General features: G+C 26.8%; 1 protein-coding gene across 1 annotated transcript; it reads left to right on the top strand.

Moving 5' to 3' along the window:
* The first annotated feature begins 374 nt into the window (after nucleotides 1-374).
* Nucleotides 375-1,160, top strand: LOC112591370. The gene is made up of 2 exons (XM_025335177.1): nucleotides 375-782; nucleotides 843-1,160. The coding sequence occupies exons 1-2, from the start codon at nucleotides 375-377 to the stop codon at nucleotides 1,158-1,160; spliced, it is 726 nt and encodes a 241-aa protein (XP_025190962.1).
* The last annotated feature ends 18,930 nt before the right edge of the window (nucleotides 1,161-20,090 follow it).

The following is a 20,090-nucleotide window of genomic DNA, read 5'->3' as shown; positions in this document are numbered from 1 at the left end:
CCTTTACAATAACAACTAAAAAAACCTTGACCTCCAGTTAAAGAAGAGACAATTTCTCTTAATGACATTTCTTTTGTCTTATTCACTTGCTCGATGTCAATGAAGTTTGATGTGGCTGATTGTATATTTCCAGAACCATACCAACCTTTTAGTACACCATGTTCAGTTCCTATACGGTTAAGGTCATTTTTCTGATCGGTTTTCTTACGTTTGGCGCACCAAAAATACTGCAGAGCGATAACGGTAGGGAATTTGTTAATTCTATTATAATTGAATTGAAAGAACTTTGGCCAGATTGCGTTATTGTTCACGGTCGACCTAGACACCCGCAGAGCTAGGGAAGTATTGAGAGAAGCAACCAGGACATAGAAAATATGTTAAGAGCTTGGATGAAAGGTAATAAAACAAAGAAATGGTCAATTGGACTACAATTTGTTCAATTTCAAAAAAATAGTTCTCATCATCGTGTGATTGGTAGGTCATCGTATAAGGCTTTATTTGGGAATGATCCAAAAGTTGGATTAGCAACATCCAGTTTACTAATAGAAATTTTACAAATATTGGTAACGGAAGAAGACTTAGAAGAAATCTACAAAGAAGATATTCAAAGTGAGATCGAAAAATTAACTGTTCAATGTAATGTTTGCGGAACAGAATGTCATATGGAAACGGACTCCGCCGAAGCAATTTTATGTAATTTATGTGAGAAGAATATGAAAATTAAGGAAGCACGTCATTTAGGAGCTATAGAAATAGAAAAGCAAGCCGAAAAAATGTTACAAGTAAAATCATTTTGGTTTTTATATTTACTTAAAATAATTCATTATTTCATTATGCTATAGGATAGTAAGATCAAAATACCAACATTTAAAGTTGGAGACTGTATTGTAATCCCGGTTCCGAAAGTAGATAGAGGTTCTACAGACCCAGCTAACATTATTTCCGTAGTGATCGATCAGAAAAATGACCTTAACCGTATAGGAACTGAACATGGTGTACTAAAAGGTTGGTATGGTTCTGGAAATATACAATCAGCCACATCAAACTTCATTGACATCGAGCAAGTGAATAAGACAAAAGAAATGTCATTAAGAGAAATTGTCTCTTCTTTAACTGGAGGTCAAGGTTTTTTTAGTTGTTATTGTAAAGGCAAATGTTAAACTAAAAAATGTGCTTGTTTTAAAGGTAATTTAAAATGTAATTCTTGTTGTCATAACTCACAAACATGTCTAAATAAATAATAGTTTGTATTAAAGTATTATAATATTATAATATTTGTAAAACATTTACTTAAAATTAATAATTTAATTAAACTTTTAGGAATAAAATATATAATATATAAAAATAAAATTTTTTTTAAGTTTTGCTATATGGACATCCAAATGAAGGAACAAGTTCCGTTGACGATAGTTTAGGTATCCATTTCACGAAATATTATCCATATTGTGTAATTACGTGAAGTGGAGAAATCGCGGTTTCATTTCGCGAAATGGATGCAAATGTTGTCCATTTCGCGAAACGTACAATAACGCGATATGGATGCGACATATATATAACGTAGAAGTAACATTTTTTTCTATTTCTCTAAAGAATTTCTAAAATTAATTTATTTGAAATGCAATTTTAAACGCGAGATATAATATCGTATCATTAAAAATTCAACGGTTTGAATGGATTATATAAATGTGATTGTTGTTTTTTCATAAATAACTAAACACGGAATAATGAAATAACGAAATAACGAAATAAAAGATAATTATAATATTCAAAACGGTGAATTTAAAATTCAAACATCGGCTATGACTACAATACGCGCAATACCCTGTACATGTGATATTAGCGAACGTGTATTTGATATGAAATATATTATAATACCCATGGAAAAAAAATTCCAAAAACGCAATATATCACACGGATATGTCAATTAGTAATATATGTACGTGTAATGAACAAACTGAATAAATCAACACAGAAACAAATAATTGTCTGTAAAACAGAACAATACGTACATATACTAGACAATATGACCGTAACATATGTCGCTGTGTATTGTGTATTATTTGAGGAAAAAGTACGTAGGTAAGTAATAAAACAAATTTAAAAATAATATGTATTTTATCTAACCACTGCGTGTATATACTATTATAAAATGTCACAAGTGATACATTTATACGTCTTAGGCGAAGACACTACTTTGTTAAACAAACAACAATTATTATTTTGTTAAATATACAGTTTCGACGACCTCGTGACATTTATCTACGTTGTTTGCGTAGAGTTTTTACTTTAAAAACCACGATATCAATAACGAGTAAAAAATAAATAAAAAATATACTACAAACAAACGCTTATATTTATATTATTTTATTTTTTTTATTATTTTAATAGGTAGGTATATTGTGGCGCGTCTAGCTATTGTACATGGCCGATAGCAAACAATCTATTGATAAGAATTACATTTAATAGCAAGCTGTTATCAGTAAATTTTTTTATTAATCTTGATACGGAACTGAATCGGCTGCAGTTATTGACTGATGGTCCTGACAGGAAAGGACTTTAACTGTCAACTAGAAGAACTTCAAAAGTCAAAAATAAATTCTCGCATAAAAAAAGAAAATATAAAAAAACAACGAAGAGATATTATTTTTTTTTGTATGTACACAATATGACTATTTATATTATTGGTATATTATGGCAGGTGAGTGGCAGGATAAACTATTCAAACTATATTCCGATTTTCACCCGTGCCGTGTGAAACAAATTACTATCGTAACTCTTATACAAAGGAGAAGGAAACGGAAACATACAAACGAGTAACATATATTTGAATCTTCACTAAGGGTGTAGTAAAATACGAAAATCTAGTGAAACCCGTTTTTTAAAATAGACACATAAACATTTACCTACAGGAACGCGCATAAAAAAAAATCACTGAATTGATTAACTTTATTTAAATGTTGTACGCGTGGTACCTACATGATGTATAATTAACATATTTATCACGGTGATCGGACGACTAAACACATTTCTATTTATGGGAAAACATATAGTACATAATATTATACATATTATACATACTATATAATGGAATTTTTAACAGCGACATAATACATAAAAATTGTTGACCGGACCTCAGATAAATGCGCTGTGATAATAATACTATAGGTATATATTTCAGTATTTTTAATTGTTGATTTCACATTCAATTTTCTTTGAGATATGTGGTTGATATACGTCAGTTAATTTACTTATAATCTACTTGGTGTTTTTAATAACATATAATAATATTTTCACTCTGTAACGTTAATATAACAATATCAATAATTTATTTGTATATCAACTAATAATTATCACCTAACGGTTGCCAATGAAATAATAGATACTTATTTAGGTAGGCAAGTTTGAAAAACTGACATGAACCTATTTTGTTTGGTTGATAGCAAATAGGCATTTTATCGTTTTTTTTTTTTTCAGAAACTATATTTTTTTTAATAGATAAGTCTTTTATTAGAGTAATTTATTACAGATGATTTTTGGAATTAAAGTTATTACTATTTTAAAAATTGTTTCACATAAATCAGACCAATAATCATTTTTTGAAAGAAAAATAATTGAATTGGTCAAATGCTTTAAAAACAACCACAACTATAACAACAACCCTATTACCAAATAATTGAGTCTAGCGTGAGTGGTTTATGAGGTCAGAGATGTTTGAAAACATGAGTTAAAATTTTTAGTAAAGCATCCAAGGATACCATGATAAATTGTGTGTTAGTATTTTTATGATATAAAAACTAATTAAAATTAATTTTTACACACACACACCCACATATATATAAATACACAAAAATGATCACATATACATATGCAATTTCACGGACGGTTATACACAGAGTTAAAATATAATATAAAATACTATAAATAGGATTTTTATTGCAGCAATAATATTGTGTTATGTCCGTTTTTATAATCATGAAATATACGATGGAAATACATTTTAAGTTCATAATAATATTTAACGATATTTATATTAAATAACGAGACTTAGAAAATATATGCTAAAGTACACACTTTTCGTCCTTGTCGTAGTAGTTATATAATGTGTGTGACAGTCTACGACCTTATAATACCAACCGTTTGCACCCAATGCGCAAGCAAATAGGCGCAGTGACCGGAGAATACTACAACTCTTTTGCTGAGTAAAAAAAATACATGTCGGTGGTTTTTTAAATAGAAAACGGTGGTAAACCGAGTATATAATATACCGCGCAAAAAAGGCATTCAAAACAATTGTCTTATAAATATATTATTTTTTTCATAATATTGTATTGCCGTTACATAGTACATAGTGCGTATGTACACAATAATAATATTTTATAAATTAAGTGTTTAAAATATATATATACGTTCATCGGGTGGCACTCTGCGGTGTAGTCATAGTTATAGATATCTAGCATCAACATCTGTTAATGGGACACCCATATAAGTTTCTAAGACTTGTAAAATATAGTATAGAAAAGTTTATGTAGATTGACTGATCGGTTCAAAATCCGGCTCTTAAATCTTTCATATAGCTAACCAAACACTACTTAACTGAATAAAATCAAGTATACATATCGACAGCTACTTGGTTACAAAAAGCGATAGAGGTTTGTAACATTAAGAAGTTCTCATTGAATTTGACATGATGGGTATATTTTAAAAAATTAGAATTCATATTTTTGAAATAATAGAATAAACATTAATAATAAAAATAAAAAAAAATAAAAGACCTCAACACAAATTATAACGGATAGACTAAAATTATATGTACTAAAAATTAATTCATTGGCCGAGAAAGCCAAACTGGCATAAAACTCGAATAGATAAAATACGTAACATAGAGACAGTACCCAATAATATAAATAAATAATGAGGACAACGGGACAAAAAGACCGTCCTGTGACTTTTGTTTCGTTATATTATTATTAATAATAATGTATAATAGTCTTTTTTACGTAAAACGTGCATAGCTTCAATGAACGGTTACCGGAAAACTTTTGCACACTGACACAAGGAACGAACGGCTATTATGAAATATAACAAACAAATACAAAATGGCCAAAAATGAATGAACCCAACTTCCACTGAACAGTGTATAATAGTTATAGGGTGATTTATCAAACACGCTTTACCCGGCTTTTTTCTTTGACTATTTATTTATTAAAATTTTGATTTTTGAAATTTGTAAGTATACTTTAGATTCACATATTCAAATATATGCAATATTTATACCATTTAATGAATGTCAAATAGTGATAGGTACCAACTTTTGTTTTTAATATTTGATGTATGTAAATCATAATTTGAATAATCAGCTTTGAGTTATTAACAATATTTACTAACAATAATAGGTTCATATAAATAAATTAAGAAAAATATACGGGGACTACATTATTTTGAAAATGTAGTATAATAAATAATATTTATCTAACAAAATTATATAACTTTTAAAAATTGTCTAGGTATAATTAATGCTGAAATTAATATGATCTTTCTATTTTATATTTAAAAAAATATGTTAAAGGATAATTTCGGTTTAGATGCATTAATATTTCAAATATTTCACAACACAAAAATTATTCCTGTTAAAAAAAAAAATCACATTTTAAAAAACAATTTTAAAATAAAGCATAACATGCTTACATGTCTGATGTCTATAATGTTCAAATCATTAGACTTTACATATTTTTTTAAATCTATATTATTCTTTGTAGATAATGTTAATTATCTCAAAACATACAATGAGTTAGAGTTTTGAATTAGATACATCAACAATTTATATAAAATTATCTGGTTACAAATTTATAGGAACAAAGGATGTTTTTCATTTAAAAAATAAGTTTGTATCATTAAAAAGCACCCCTCAAACGGTATATAAAAATCTAAATAATTTAAAATATAGTGTTAAATCGTACGGTTAATAATCAATCTTAAGTATATGAATATATTTAAAAAAATCAAAATTGTAATAAATACATTACCCATTAAAGAAAATATGGGATGATCATGTTTGGTTAATCACCCTATAAAGGCTAAATATAATTTTAGTGTACAGAATGGCATAGTAATGACGTGAATATAATATGTGACCACCACCAAACACTTAGTAGGTATTCTGTATTTCTCAACCTTTTTCGTAAAACTAGGGACTGGCAAGAGCGGAACATATAAACATTAAATCAACGTGTTACGCATTATAGTTATATGTTTCATAAACATGAAAAATACGTCATACAAACGATCCTTTTAATGGTATTATCTTGTGAAACATCCCGTTGTAACATTAAAAGTAAACAAATATTCATGATGTTGGTGTATGTAGAGTGCAACAGGGTGAGAAATAGGCGTCAGAAAGGGGAGCAATAGTAGTGAGAAAAATTGGGTTTCTAGTGTTTCTACACGTACTAAATTTAAAAGGCATCATTTTTGTGATCAGTGATATAACGGACACAACGGGCGTCAAACATCGCGTGATTTATTTTGTCTTAGATATATTCATTTTTCGTTAATCATTTCCATAAATCAAACTAAACAAACATACGTGTTACAGTCAAAAAATATAACAGAAATAACTACAGCCTTAAATGTCTTCAGTAAATTTAGTATTTCTATGTGTGACTATTATACCAACACTAGTTATACTACACTCAGATATTTCTAAATACAAAATGATAATATTTTATTTTAATATTACCTAGCAATCAATAAATTATATTACAATCATATTAATTAAGCAAATTTTCTGTTTATGATCACCGATCCATTTTTAGTTATGATATTATTTTTTTAGCATACATTATAACTGATAACTTATACAATATTTGTACATAATGTGTCACCTGATAATTTTAAACTTTGATAAATTTTGGAAACTATGAAAATTATCTCAAAACGCTTTACGAAAAAATAGATTTGTTAACTTTTAATAAAATCTTCGTAGAGTATTAGGAAATGTCATTACTTGATTTTTGTTGTAATCATGTGTCACTCTAGTATTTTGATAATATCCACGTATAAAATATTTATATTCTAAGTATGCAGGATATTGAAATGTACCTAATATCTTATCAATATACCTATATTTCGGGTATGATAATCAGTTCTTATTTTAGGAAGATTTATATTCTTGGAATAGATGTTTCTTATCGCGGTTTGACAGGCAATTAATAAGGTATATTGCTGGCGTACTCTTCACCGCTCGTATATGTTTTCATCGTCAACCTGATTTCGATAATAATTATTTTAGTAGACAATTACTGTACCCCGCTACTTATTGACATTCTTAAGCTACTAATTTTTGTGTTCCTATATTATTGTCTCTTGGTTTGAACTGTCTAAATATATTATTTAATCAATGCTACTGAAGGCAATAATATTATAATTTCTTACCAGTATCCGCAATTGTAATTGTTTTCCGAATATCAATATTTTCAGTGACATATTAATATTATAATATGTATATTGTATAAGTATACTAGTTATTTATTTTTTAAAATAAAATCAACTTTATTTCACTAATCGAATGTATTACATTCAAATTAAAAACGTAGTATAACATTTTAACTTTATGCAGTGAATTTTGAATTTTAAAAACACATGAAAAATTGTCTTAATATTATATTATGTAAAACTAACGGTGTTGGTAGTAATTAAGTAGCTTTAGAAAGATGTGACCTGGTTAAATAAATTTGAATCGGATGAATAAGTGTAGGACGAAAGTTCAAATACATGACCAACGAACAAAATATATATTATTATATTATAGGTACATAATACATATAAAAACTTTAAACGACAGCTATATATGCGATGGCAACGTATTATGGCAAAAAATTCGTGGATGGCTATCGAGTTAAAAGTTTTAACACGTTAACTGCAATTCTCTGGTTCCTATTTACAGACATGTAAATGACCAGTGTAAAATCCCAACGCTTAATAATGATAAATTGTCAATTGTGGTACCTCAACTACCTCTACTTCTACTCAATACTCATAAGTACCTTATAGGTAGGTACTTCTCAATTTATAGATTTTTCACCCCATTGTTTATCAAACTTATATAGTAAATGTATAAAATGCATACTAATATGCATAAATAAAATATGTTATATTATTAAACTTAATATATATATATATATATATTTTGCAAGAAAATAAATAAACAAATACAAATCAAATTTACCACTTAAACGAGTAGGCGAAGTAGATGAATAACGTGATTTATAAAAATGGAAGCGTTGTGTTATCTGAGTGAATTATTATATGCAAAAGTGTATTACCCCTTTAAAATTATTCTGTTTTATAACCACGTGTTTGAAGAGATTTTGCTTAATACGATATTAACTAAATTATAATACTTATCTACCAACAACTCGTTTAAAAAATAAAAAACAATAAGTATTTATAACATACGATTACTGCTATGTCATGACGCCGCGAGGTCAACAAGACGCGCCTTTGAGGACGTTGTCGGCGACAAGGGGTCGCATAAAAGACGGCGCCTTTTTATTATTATATTTCACAGACGACGGCGACGACAAAGGGGATCGTCACGACTGTCCAGTGTGCGTGACGATTTCAAACATACATGCGTTTATATCATGCACCTTATAATAGTGTAGCATGTATGCAGCGTACTGAGCCAGGTATGCACACCACCCTGCATAGGTTAGGTTAGGTAAAGAGGTAAATAGAGCTAAGTAAAGGACGAGGAGTGTTTCGGTTAAAAGCTCTCGAGAATTACTGCGGCGGAAAAGCTTTCATTCGAACGTGATCAAAATTATATTTTCTTGCGGACCGTGCGATACGGCGATGGTAACGGTGGGGGTGAATGATGGGCGACGAGTAGAAACACTTCTCTTCCGCCGGGGGTCATCTAAACTGTATCGATTGTGTGTGGAGGGGAAATCACTTTTGCGTGTCCGACACGAAACGTTATATGCCGAGCAGCTAAATCGAATTTCTCGGCCAACCTTCGGTGGTCTTGACTCGGTCTATGTCTCCCTTCTATTACGCTATTTTATATCATATACCTAGGTATAACTTGGTTATTGCTTCAGTATGGAAAGACGAACTCCACGGAGACGGAAAATTTACACAGTACCTATATAATATAATATTTACTTATTATGTACACTTATACATGTATAAAGTACATAATTTACTCTACCCGTTGGGATGAGTAGCTTTTGCCACTCTTGTCGACCACTCATTAACTATCACCGTTCACCTATCCACATAGAACACGTTACCTATATCAATAAACACGGGCGAACGTAAGCTCTCAATGAACTACATCACACAATCATGTAAGTTCATTATAGCTGTTGACAATAATATTGTAATATGTTGTGTAGAAAATTATGTAATAGCTGCAGGTAAATTTTATAAAATTTAACGGTTTAGTCGGTCGAGAATTAATATTATAAGAATCTTTATTATCATATCAATATTAACAAATGTGGTAAGTGTGTGATGTTGCAATCATGATATAATCTATAAACATCGCGCGAAAAACGTATCTTTGTCGTGGTTAACCTCCAAGAATAATAAACTATATTACCGCTATTACAATATATTTACCTTATGGCGATAAAACAAAGTATCTACATAATAACATCTATTAAATTATACAAAATATTAGGTTAAAACTATGTTTACTAATAAACTCGCAAAATTACATCGGTGAGACGATTAAGACAACATAGTTTATGGCAATATTATAATATATTTTAAACGATGATTTTGAACGGTTTCAAATCGCTATTTTAAAATAAATAATGAATAGTAAGCCAACGTTAGTGCGTCAAAGGCTGCGCTGGAGGTATACGCGTGATATAAACTCTTAGGCGTTTAATAAATGCATTTTATGTGTATGTAGTATGTATGATTAAAAACAAAAAATTAACATACAGAGTGCATCGCAAATACATAATATTATTTGACCATTTGACGTACGTATTGCAATGAGGAAAAAAATATGTCAAGATAATAATATCATGGTCGCGATACACTCCGTACTCACACTAAAGTCGGCGTATAATATAAAATGCAGTGAATCAATTCACTCGGGGTCGGCCCTACGTTATTACGACGAAAATCCCCAGTATACTGTACACTCGGAGTGTAGTATTACAACTGCACTGCTTTCATATACATATTGAATGCGAGATGCGACCGGATTTAAAGATTATAAAAATGACGGGTTTCCTCGGCCGCAATTTTTTCACGGCACACGGTTACTTTTTGACACGCGTAATCCAAATGTATTCAAAGCGTTTACATAACTAGAGGGTGTAATGCCGAGCGGAAGCGTGCACGCACCCATAATGTTATAAATTATTCTTCACGAGGTGAGTATTTTTTTTCTGTATTCCTACAAATACGTATACTATATCTATATTATGCGTTTTTCTTTTTCTAGTTTTTTTTTTTTACGTTTTGTCCTATATATCGTGTTATCTGAATTCGAGCCAATATATTATTTTACTTACACCTAACAACTGTATAAATATAATCTGTTTTTTTATTTTTATTCCGATGTACATACTTGAATCCATAAAATATCTTTCAAACTATTCTATGAGTAGGTAAATCTGCTTTTGTTTCAGTGCATTTTCAGAGATTAAATTTTTAGATTATGATATACGATAGAGAAAACCTGGTTTATCATATCTGGCAAAATCGATACCAAATTAATTATTAACAATAATATTACGCAGCATTGGCGTAGCTAGGATTTCAATCGGGGGGGGGGGGCAAATTTAAACAAGATTATAAAAATGCCAATAATAAATATATTAATAATTTAAAATAAAATAAAAATAAAAACCGGTAAGGTAATATATAAAATGATTACACGTGTAGATTACACTTGGTACCACTAAACTATTTTTAGACTTGAATGTTCTTATATCGCATTTAATTTTTCAATTTTCATGTAAAACTTAATTATTACAAATTAAAAAAAAAAATTGTTTTAATTCAATTTGAGGTGCAGGGGTGGGTAAGTGCCCCCCTGCTCCACCCTCGCTACTCCCATGTTACGCAGTATTATAAATTTCAAATGTACAGTTAACAATTCACATTGTACGCAATACGCAATACGGATCCGATATGAGTATAAATTGAAACAATTTGATATTATTGGTTAGTAAATATCGTCGTGGAAAACAAAAAAAGCATGTTCACGATAAAAATAAAAAAAATCCATGTGAAGACAATAATATCTCTCATAAATCTGTTAAAATAATAAATTGTCTTTAGTTTGAGTACCTTTGTACATATATTATGATGCTCTTTCCTAAGTTCCTGTTTAATTAATTCCCATGTGTATGTGTGTGATATTTCTATGTTATGAGTTATTCATCATAACTTACTTTGGTATATTTCTATAGCAATACGCGCTAGTAAATGATTTATTTTCTAAAACTTACTATGACTTCAATCAAACTACAAACTTCAAAGATTATCAAAGAAACTCGATTTTTATTTTATTGATTTCAGTGATATTATTTAATGCCATCTTGTTAATACCACATTATACTGGCGAGGCCATATAGGTTGATTAGTATTAGCAGAAGTATCATAATATTTTACTTATGGACTATCATTAAAAAAGACTAAGATATAATGAAATGTGTATGAAAGTATAAGAAAATTATATTTAAGGTATAGCCAATTTTAGAAAAGGAATTTGACGTAACGAGTACAATGTGTATACCAGGTAATAAATAAATATATATCGAAAAACATAGTCTCAATTTTATTATAATATTATACAAGATCTACCGATAATCTAACCTGACACGCGTAGGCGATGGACGAAAGAAACCAGATTGAGTTTGGAAACTTAAACAAGACGTATGGTATAACTAAGTCTATATTAAAATAATAATAATAAATAAATAAATAATGCTGTAAAATTACTGAAAATTGTAATTTATTAAACTGGTTTTATACGTATTTATTATTAGTCCCAACGTCTTAATCGTCATTTATTTACTATATTATAAACGATTACTACGTTATTATAATGGTTATTAACTTTATTATAGTAACACGTTAATTAATAAGCCTACGTTAATAAGTCAATTCACACGTTAGAACAGCAATATATGCTACAATATACACATATATAAATTAATGATAACAGATAATCAAATCAAATATTTCTTCACAAAGATCGAATTTATTGTTGAAATTAGTAATAAAACAAAATAATTCCTCATTTTATTGAATTTGTGGTTATCAGAAAACAAATTTAAAATGCAAGTTCGCTCCATACAATAAAGACCGACATTAATATTTACTTAATAACACACCAATACATTTTATAGAATATGGCAGCTTTTGGAAAAAAAGTAATTTGTAAATGCACATCTTTAGTTACATGAATGCAGCTTGTATAATAGCAATGAAATTCAAATGTATAATTTAAAATAATTTGATTTTCTATTTTTTTTGCAGTGTATAATTTTAATAAGTTTTCGTGATTTTTAAAGTTACATGTAAGCACACTTCAATTAATTTTGTATAAAATATTCGAATAAAATAAATTTTCTAAAACCTAATTATCGGAGTAATATCAAATCACAGTGATAGCATTATAACAAGAACATGATATTAATATATTATACAAAGCTAAATCTAAAAATGTATATCATATAAAAAAAGTTAGAGCTTTAGCCGATCAAACAAATGCATTTAAACATATTAAATGGAACGTTTCAATGTGTTTATGATTTTATGTATACGGTATACCTAGAATGTAAGCTAAATTATTCAATTTATAAATATAGTTTATTACATTCATAAAATTCTTTTCCAATCATCCATGTTTTAAATTATTAATTTAATACGTTGCGTGCACACAATGTTGTTTGATAAGCTGCACAGTTTTCGTTTATCAGGCGTATAATTGCAAGGGGCTAATAAAAACAGATCCGAAACAAACGTGAACAGTTATACTTAATAGTTTTCATGTTGGTTATAAAAAAAAAAAAAAATAATAATAATAATAAAATTTAAAAAAATAGTGTCGAAATATTTTAGTTTAAAAATTGATTGTGACGCTCACACGGATATTATGGAACTTATTTTAAATATTATCGTCTAATTTATTTTATCATTATTTTACTGTTGTTATACTAATAAAATACAATTTATGGTAAATAAATAAACAAGAAGAAATATTCTGAAAATAACTTTTAATTGAAACTTTTGATTTAATAAACGCGTTATAATTGTAAAATCAGTACTCCGAATTGCACATAATACACCATACGATAATATTTAAAAACTACTGTCCCAACTATATAGATTAATTAACAAGCTGCATCTGGTGTATATGTACTGTAATAGGTCCGTCATACCAGTGATTGTTTTATTGTTCTGTTATATTTATTTTTGTTATCGCCGTTCGTTCTCGCGTTATGTTGAATAGACGTACAGACGTGAAAGGACTACGCGCGGAGCATCAATGAGGAAATCCATTGATTTTAATTTTTTAATATTTTTTTTTATTTATTATTAATTATAAATGGGACAAATCGTCTACTGCTCGTACTAACACACTCCAAATTACACGTAAAAAGTAAAAACGTTGATCATAAAAATATTATCATTATATTTTTTTAGTTGAAATAAATTTATAAATCCAACGTTCCATACAAAATAACGACGATGGGACAGTTACAATAGACGCGATCCAGTGTCAAATTTTATGTCAATATCATATTTAAATAAACTAAATGCCGCCTTAAAATATGAACACAAAAATATTAATGAGTACGGACTATTTATCTAATGTGAGGCGAGGACGATCGACCACCAAGAAAATCAAACAAAAAAATAATACATCAAATAATCATTAAATTCTATAAAACGCAACTGTAGAAAATAAAGATTATGCGTGTTGCTCGTCAGAATACATATTAAGTGACTCTGAGCTGGCTACAATAAACTAGAACAAACACCAATTCTCGTTGTCAAAAAGTAATTGTTATTATTGTTGTTTATTCCATTTATGCCAAATTGCATGGCAAAAATTATAAGGTCTTAGTTTATTTATTAAGCGTGATATTAATGAAAATATCATTACCAAAATTTGACAAATGTTATCTCTTGCATTTTTTTCTCTGAAGATGAAATTTCTAATCTATTTAAAAAAATTAAAATAATTATACCTTACAATGTTAATAACTTTATACAGATATTTTTGTTTTAAGGACAATATTATTATGCATTAGATAAAATTCCTCGAATAGTGTAAATTACCAAACACAGGAAAAATTGCATTTCCCCTCCCCTGCTATGTTGGTAAATATACGAAACCACAAATACCCATAATACCTAAGAGTTATTAATATGTTTTGGTCAGGTACTCGTATTAAGTTTGACTAAATTAGAAATTATCTTTATTTAACAAATAAGTATCTTCCTACGATCGCAAAGTATGTGGTGGTTTGGCATCGGTGTTAGAGAGTATAAATAGGGTTAGTTCATATTTACTCTAATAAAAGATTTTCAGAAAGATCAATACAAAATTTAGGATCAAAATAATTATTAGAAGAGCTCCAAGACCATGTCTAATACATTTTAGGACACAACGCTTTTAAAATATCTTCAAAGTATTACACACCTTCGCTACTTATAATTTATATAGAAGTCTCTACAACTGTATTAATTATTTATAAATTATTATAAGTTTTTTAGTATATTCAATTATAATTTTACGAATATATTATTCTGATAAATATTTGTTTTCATAAATATCATTAAAAAGGTCAATATTTATTGTGGATATTCATTAACGTTAAATGTTTAAAATTAGATACAATAATATGAATGAAAAATTATATTTAATGGCTATTTTATGTATTATGTATTAATGTGATATTGGCCAAGAACCTTAATACGTTGACTTCCATGAGAATCATAGGTGCTATTCACCTGCTTTGTTATTATGTACCAGATATTATTTCAAAAATATTTAAATTAAAACGAGTCATCGTTATTTTTTTACCAAACAATACTTAGGTATTTCCTATATTTGAAGGTTATAAATATTACAATAACAAATCAAACGTATATAACCCTGCGTAATATCATAGTAGACAATGCTGTCAATCAATGATGTGCATGACTGCATCATCGGAGACTATCATTTTATGAAACAATTTTTTTTGAATATTAGACTATATTATCACAGCTAGTTCACCTATTCTGTAGCTCTAAATATATTTATTTATAATTTATAGATAATATTTTATTTGTGCATATTTTATATGCATGTGATAACATAATTATATTCTATCATATTATAATAGGATAGGTACAAACTAATATTTTGGCTCCAAATATTATTACTGATAACAAATCATGTAATAAAATAGGTAATGGATAATCGACGAGTTGTCTCACTTTTAAAAATTTTAAGTTTTATTTCATCTTTATATTACAACAATAAAATTTATTATAATAATTGTTTATTGAAAGTACCTACTATTGGTAAAACATTGGTTGTGATAATGTTATAATTTAGTTTAGATATACATTTTTTTTTTTTTTTTTTTTTTTTAGATTTACTTATCGAAAACTGTAAGATTTATATTATATAAATACTCAAAGACTAAGTACTTGATTGATATTATTATTATTATTATTATTATAAAAATATGTTTAAGTTTATTAAACATACTTTGAACCTATGTTTTGTTTTGTTTATTCTTACATCATGTATACCTAATGCAATGTTAATTTTTTTTCCATTGTAAAAAGTTTATTGTAAATTGGAAAAGACAAATTTCGTATACTACTGTCGTGGTACACTACAAAATATATTCAATAATAGGTCTGGTAGCCAACGTATTAGCTGGTAATAGTTATAATTAATTATTACTTGCATAAATCAATATAATATTACATTACAAAATAATTTTATGCGTTCGACGGGTATTAAAATGTGTCATTTATAGTTTTATTACCACACAAATAAGATTTTCTATATGTTTTGCCCATGAGTCGATATTAAGCATTAGTATATACTTATTATATGGATACAGTTTTACAGAATTTATTATAGTGTATCATACCTGCTAATGTATTAAGATATATTTGTTCCCACAAAATCTGCGATGGCAATTTCACCCGCTTCTTCCACTGTTTCTAGAAGACCAAAATTTAGTGTACCCACTTAATTCCAAATATATATATATATATATATATATATATATATATATATATATAAATATATATAAATATACAATAAATAATATAAAATACGCGCCCAAGGGAGCTTGCAACAATGGTAAACTGCTGTGCGGCGAAAATACGAAATTTCATAAAACGTAAAAGTAGTTCAATATTATGATAATTTATGTGGCCGTAAATCATATCGAGATTATATTTCCATAAAAATTTGTATAAGAAATGGCAAATGAAAAAATTAAAATAAAAACAGTTTGGTTTGAACGATAGTGTCGTCGATCGATGTTGCAGTTTTAGATAATATGATGTGTTGATTAATTTAATGATTAGTAAAACAATTAAAATATAATTGAAAATTAACATTAAAATATGTTATTTAATACCGTATAAGTAAACTTTTATAATTGTGTTAAAATATATAAAATCTACTTAAAATCAATAAATATATATTTTCTTATAAAATACATGTCATAATTATATATAATATATATTAATGGATTTTATTTCATAAAAATAAAATACATATATACCTTTTTTAAGTAAGTAATTATTTCTATAAAATGATTTACATGATTTGAATAAAATTAACAAAAAAAACATAATTAAATATAAAATTATTATTATTTATTATTATTATTATAGACACATTTTATGTGTAACTCGATAATAAAAAACCTAATAGTCTTTAATCACCATAAAAAGTATTTTAAATTATAATTAAATTTCAAAAAAAATAAATATATTTGTATTATTTAATTATTATTGCACTTAATCAACACAGATACTTAATATTTTTACACTGCTATTAAAATAAATTAAAACCCTTTCAACTAGCAGACATGCTGATATTTTTAATCCAAATTCATCAACGTATAGCAAATCAACCCATTAATTTAATTTTAAAATGTTTAAGGATATATACATACTCGTATTCTTTGTGTAATGTTATTAAAAAAAAAATACATTGGCGTAGTTGATTCCATGTGAAACTTATTAAATCAAGTAAAAAATTGATCTCTTGTTTTTATATATTTGATTTTTATATACCTAAATTTTAAATCCTTACCTATGTGAATAAATTATATCTACAATATTCTATTATTTTCATAAAATGAAGTTTATTGTATTTTACTTTATATAATATGCAATATGCACTTAGTTATAACCTTACATATATAAACATTTCTTACTATTATTATTAATAAAAAAATCATGTTGAAATAATATAATATAATATGTATATATAAACATAAAGTATCTCTAGCCATTTCTTTTTTTAGATTCAAAACGATGATAATATTGATTTCACAATTTTTTTTTTGTGGTTGTATTTTTTTTCGTTTCCTTTTTTTCTTTTATTTTTACTTGAGACTTTTTCTACTCGGTACTTTACAAAAATTCAGAGATCTAGCCTAATCTGCTAATTACCGTAATCATAAATATTTGAAGTATAAATATTAGAATAATCACTAGGTATATATTTGCTTTGGAATACTGTACAAAATTATAAAATAAATATATCAAAGTTGTAATATTTAAATATTACTAAAATATTTTTTTTTTTGTTTCACGTCGATCCATTTTCAAATTTTTATAAGTATTTAATACATATATATTATAGAGATAATGTGATTATTTCAAATTTATATGTCTCTCATCGCCATCACAACAAAAATTTTGTGACAAAAAAAAATTAAAACAAATCAGTGATTGAATTGTGAAACTACGAGCAGGTGACACTTATAAAAACGCTTATTTTTATTTATTTCTAATATTCTCACTTTTTAATAAAAACCTGATAAAATATATATCTTATAGCCCACATACATTCATGTAAAAAACAATAACACACAATACCTATAACTTTATATTTTAGTTAGCAATAATATTATAACTTTGATAATTATTAATTAAACTACGATTCTACACATTTTCATATCCCAAAGTAACAATAATAAATTTATAACGAATGTTTTTAAACGACTGTTATAATATTTTCCAAATACACACAAATTAATTTAAAATTTTAATTAAGATGTTATTATCTTATCAGTTTTTGAACGTATATACTACATTTTAATTAAACATTTCATTGTTTATATATATATATATATAATATGACATCGTTTTTTAGATAGAAATCTTTTAGAATTTGGACATTCAGGTTAGTAAAATTTAATTATTTTTATACAATGTTAATTTTAAAATAAGTGAATTCAAAAATATTTTGGTGATTATTATTCAACTTAAATTTAAATTATTTATACTATAAATATCAAAATATCATACAATGTTTCCAAAACTAACAAAAGCTTTTAATTTAGATAGTTGTTAGACGTATTAAATATGTATATTGTCTAACCATTTTCAACGAAACTTTTTAGATTAAAACTAATCAAAAAAATCTCTAGGACGATCGATATTTATAATCGCATTGATAATAATAAAATAAAAAGAATAATATCATCGAATACATTACAAAAACAATTCCACCCATGGCCATTGCCTTATTATAGTCGTTGTAAAATTTGCTTCAGTCGAAATTTACCTATTGTTCATCCCACAAAGTCATCAGGTCGATTCGATTGAGTACAATAATATAATGAAGTTTTTTCTGAAGATAATGCATTATTTGCATTATTTGTTTAATTAATTATTATTCCGTTACATACATATATAAATATAATATTATATGGTCAGATATTGGAGCAGGTAATACAGTTTTAGGACACCTATTCACACCAAGTACACAAGAAACACACCATCGCAGAGAAAATTGAATTAATTATCGTTTCACAAGCTTCATAAATATTTATACAGAATAATTCACCACAGCGTTTGTCTCAGACTGTAACTTTAAATATTTTTAAATATGTTTTTGAACAGTATCGTATTATTATTAAATAATGGATCTATGATCAATATGACAATAATTTAAATTAAAATAATATTTGATTAGTTTATTATAAACATATTACATAGCTAATTCATATAAAACTAATCTATACGTAACATTTTTAAATTAAAATGGCTCATTTTCGTTGTATAGGTTTAAGTGAACTAATGAAGAAAGTATTTAATATATTTAATGGGGTTAGCGACAGATTATATAAATACGAAACGATGTATGTAATAATGTAATGCGAAAGGATACAAACTCTGTTCAATAATAAATAATAATATTGATGTCACGGAGGTAATCGTTCGCATCGCTGTGCGTGCAGTAACAGGTATTTATTATTAATAAAAAAAATAAATAAATAAAATAAACAGCTTAATACATAAGTATAATAATATAAAATTTCCGATATAACAAATGAAGCTAGTAGACTGTTTGATAATATTATTATTATTTTTTTTTTTTCAAGAAATCATTAAAATATATTTAAGCGTCGTTAAATAACTATACATTTGTGCATTATCAATGAGCGAAGATCTTTTCCATCCTTTACTTGTGTATAAGATTGCAGGATCTTTTCAAAGGGAAAAAATAATTTAAAATACATAATACATATTTTTAAGCATTATTGTTTAAAGAAATAAAACATAACAATAATAATACCTCATTTAAACAAGTCTTTGTGTGTGTATTTTTATTATTAAACTTAACAATGTCGATTAAAAATAATAATATCAACAACAAAAATGTAATGATAAAAAATAAATATTTTTAATTTTGTATTAATATTATTTTTATAAAATAGTTCAAAACAAGTTATTAAACGCCAGCACACAGTATTATTGTAGAATCTACAGTGCAATTTACTTTTATCATTAATTGTGTATTATAATATAATTTTAACGTTTATAAGAATAATATACGTAATTGTACTATTATA

Source organism: Melanaphis sacchari, unplaced genomic scaffold (genome assembly GCF_002803265.2).
Source record: "Melanaphis sacchari strain LSU unplaced genomic scaffold, SCAv2.0 Contig132_pilon_pilon, whole genome shotgun sequence".
NCBI classification, from domain to species: domain Eukaryota; kingdom Metazoa; phylum Arthropoda; class Insecta; order Hemiptera; family Aphididae; genus Melanaphis; species Melanaphis sacchari.
This window is presented reverse-complemented; position numbering and strand designations above follow the sequence as displayed.